This window comes from Drosophila teissieri, unplaced genomic scaffold, assembly GCF_016746235.2.
Source record: "Drosophila teissieri strain GT53w unplaced genomic scaffold, Prin_Dtei_1.1 Segkk124_quiver_pilon_scaf, whole genome shotgun sequence".
Lineage (NCBI taxonomy): Eukaryota > Metazoa > Arthropoda > Insecta > Diptera > Drosophilidae > Drosophila > Drosophila teissieri.
Genome location: NW_025224990.1, coordinates 533,380 through 537,065, shown reverse-complemented (window position 1 = coordinate 537,065; position 3,686 = coordinate 533,380). Strand labels below are relative to the sequence as shown.

General features: G+C 40.6%; 1 protein-coding gene across 1 annotated transcript; it reads right to left on the bottom strand.

Annotated features, from left to right (window-relative positions):
- Nucleotides 1–1,408: 1,408 nt before the first annotated feature.
- On the bottom strand, nt 1,409–2,467 carry LOC122625554 (zinc finger CCHC domain-containing protein 7-like). The gene is made up of 3 exons (XM_043805645.1): nt 2,285–2,467; nt 1,482–2,099; nt 1,409–1,420 (listed from the first exon to the last, which is right to left on the bottom strand). Exons 1-3 carry the CDS (start codon nt 2,465–2,467, stop codon nt 1,409–1,411), a joined length of 813 nt encoding a protein of 270 aa, XP_043661580.1.
- Between the last annotated feature and the right edge of the window lie 1,219 nt (nt 2,468–3,686).

Sequence of the window (3,686 nt, the reverse complement as noted above, 5' to 3'; positions counted from 1 at the left end):
AGGCATTCCGAAACGATGAGTTGGGCTACGTTCCTAAGCCCAAGTTACTAGAAGACCGTAGAGCAGGAGATTATCAGAAGCCACGAGGTAATGCAGAGTGCTACAATTGCCACAGTCGGGGCCACCTGGCCAAAGAGTGCCGCAAGCCTAAGAGACAAGATGGGGCTTGTTACGCATGTGGCTTGCAAGGACATGTGTCTAAGGAGTGCAACCAATACAAGAAGTCGAAGGGCGGGGACAACGATTATGTAAGTTATATTGAATTAACATTTTGTACAAAGAATAAGATGCTGAACCCCATTTTCATAGAATGTCTCATAGATTCTGGCAGCCCGATAAGTATTATTAAAAAACGTGTTATACCAAGTCAAATAAAAATGGAAAAGACTACCTCTTTAAGTTACGTTGGATTAAATTTAAGTAAATTACAAATACATGGAAGCGTAAAATGTTAAGTTAAATTCTCAAATAAAAATACTCCTATGTTACTATATGTCGTGGATGATGAATCTATGGGATATGCTATGTTATTGGGAAGGGATTTTTCAGCAAGAGTAAAGGCCAAAATTGTAATTGAAAATTGATAACTGAAATAAAAAAAGATTCGATAGTTGAAAAAAATCAAAATAAAAACAAGAGAGAACGCTATAGTCGAGTTCCCCGACTATCTGATACCTGTTACTCAGATGGTGGAAGTGCAAAGGAGAAATTTTCACACTGACAGTGTTTGGCGGTTTGTGGGCGTTAGAGTGGGTGGTGCAAAAAGAATTTTGGCATATCGAGAGAAATTAACAAATAACAAATATGTGAAAAATATCAACAACATTTTCAAAAGTGTGGGCGTGGCAGCTTTGGACGGTTTGTGGGCGTTAGGGTGGGCGTGGCACGCCCACACTTTTGAAAATGTTGTTGATATTTTTCACATATTTGTTATTTGTTAATTTCTCTCGATATGCCAAAATTCTTTTTGCACCACCCACTCTAACGCCCACAAACCGCCAAACACTGTCAGTGTGAAAATTTCTCCTTTGCACTTCCACCATCTGAGTAACAGGTATCAGATAGTCGGGGAACTCGACTATAGCGTTCTCTCTTGTTTTTATTTTGATTTTTTTCAACTATCGAATCTTTTTTTATTTCAGTTATCAATTTTCAATTACAATTTTGGCCTTTACTCTTGCTGAAAAATCCCTTCCCAATAACATAGCATATCCCATAGATTCATCATCCACGACATATAGTAACATAGGAGTATTTTTATTTGAGAATTTAACTTAACATTTTACGCTTCCATGTATTTGTAATTTACTTAAATTTAATCCAACGTAACTTAAAGAGGTAGTCTTTTCCATTTTTATTTGACTTGGTATAACACGTTTTTTAATAATACTTATCGGGCTGCCAGAATCTATGAGACATTCTATGAAAATGGGGTTCAGCATCTTATTCTTTGTACAAAATGTTAATTCAATATAACTTACATAATCGTTGTCCCCGCCCTTCGACTTCTTGTATTGGTTGCACTCCTTAGACACATGTCCTTGCAAGCCACATGCGTAACAAGCCCCAACTTGTCTCTTAGGCTTGCGGCACTCTTTGGCCAGGTGGCCCCGACTGTGGCAATTGTAGCACTCTGCATTACCTCGTGGCTTCTGATAATCTCCTGCTCTACGGTCTTCTAGTAACTTGGGCTTAGGAACGTAGCCCAACTCATCGTTTCGGAATGCCTCCAAAAGCTCCAATCCGGTCTTGAACGAATGCGACTTAGCCAGATTGCGTAGATTGACATCGTGTATGCCGTTAATGACATATTCCAAAAATTCATCTTCTGCCAGTGCTAAGTTATCCGCCAGCTGCCACTTCTCGTTGTAGTACTTGGAGAACTCCTCACCTTTGATCCAGACGCAGTTCTGTAGCTTCTGCCGCATACTCAACTTTGACTCTTTGGACATTACGAACATTTTCTCCAGGTGGCTTAACATTTTATCCGCTGTGTCCATAGTAGCGCTCGTGCTTGAATACAGCCATATTTCAGCATCGCCCTTAACTTTGTAGTGAATCAGCGCACGCATCATCTCGTCGCCGACCATGAAATTTTTCTGGACATTCAAAAGTTGCCGCCATCGTATACCTTAACGATCTCCTTTAAAATTTCGAAAAAAATGCTTGAGTCTGTGTCGTTACTTCGTTGTTGTTTATTTTTTAACTGGTCGATCTCATTTTGCAGCTTCAATATTTTCAACTCATTTTCCAGTCTTTGAATATAGCTGCCTTGCATAGTTACATTGTTGCGCATCATTTGGTTTCCAAAACATTGTTGCGGCTCCTTGTTGCCAGCCATTTGCATCTCAGGATCATTGTTGCTAGCCATCGGGATCGCGAAACATTTGTTGGACTCATTGTTGCTGGCGCTCACCATCTGCCTCTCAGAACATTGTTCGATCTCATTTTCGTTGTTAACATTCATTTCACAAGATCCCGTTACTTTTCTCGAACCTTCTGTTTCTTGCATTCCTTTGTATGTATGTGCAAACGTCGCCGTCATCGTGTCTCCGTTTTGCTTGTTTTGCACGCACAGAGCTTTTAGTTCTTTTATTGCAATGGGACTTATACTACTATGCTTATATACAATTACTACTACTACTACTACAAAACCATTTGTCCGCTATTTAATCCGTTTCAAATAGACTGTCCGATAGGGACCAACTGGTTTTTCTAAGTGACTTTAATATACCAGGCACTGCGTGCTTCACAGAAGAACAGTCGAATATTCTTCTACCTATAGCACAGCATAACATTATTGACGGCTTGCTCGACATATCGTTGTCGCAAGTTTATTATACCCGTTACTCGTAGAGTAAAAGGGTATACTAGATTCGTTGAAAAGTATGTAACAGGCAGAAGGAAGCGTTTCCGACCATATAAAGTATATACATCTTGATCAGGATCAATAGCCGAGTCGATCTGGCCATGTCCGTCTGTCCGTATGAACGTCGAGATCTCAGAAAGTATAAAAGCTAGAGATGTTGAGATACAGCATGCAGACTCCAGAGACATAGAAGCAGCGAAAGTTTGTCGATTCATGTTGCCACGCCCACTCTAACGCCCACAAACCGCCCAAAACTGCCCCACCCACACTTGAAAAATGTTTTCATTTTTTTTAATTTTCTTATTAGTATTGTGCATTTCTATCGATCTGCAGAAAAACTTTTTGCCACGCCCACCCTAACGCCCACAAACCGTCCAAAGCTGCCACGCCCACACTTTTGAAAATGTTGTTGATATTTTTCACATATTTGTTATTTGTTAATTTCTCTCGATATGCCAAAATTCTTTTTGCACCACCCACTCTAACGCCCACAGACCGCCAAAAACTGTCAGTGTGAAAATTTCTCCTTTGCACTTCCACCATCTGAGTAACGGGTATCAGATAGTCGGGGAACTCGACTATAGCGTTCTCTCTTGTTTTGTCTTGTATATGAGACAAAACATCAAATGATGTTCGATCAGGGGACTATTCGGGACAGGTGGAATCACCGGTTGAGAAACCACTGCGGACAAAACGGAATCGTTAGCAATCCCAGGCTGGGCTCCCTACACAACCGATTGATCGGATTGCACCGAATCTTTTTTAGCTGCCGATCTAAGCAACATTTGAGGGTTTGCTGCGATCGTCAATTCCATTC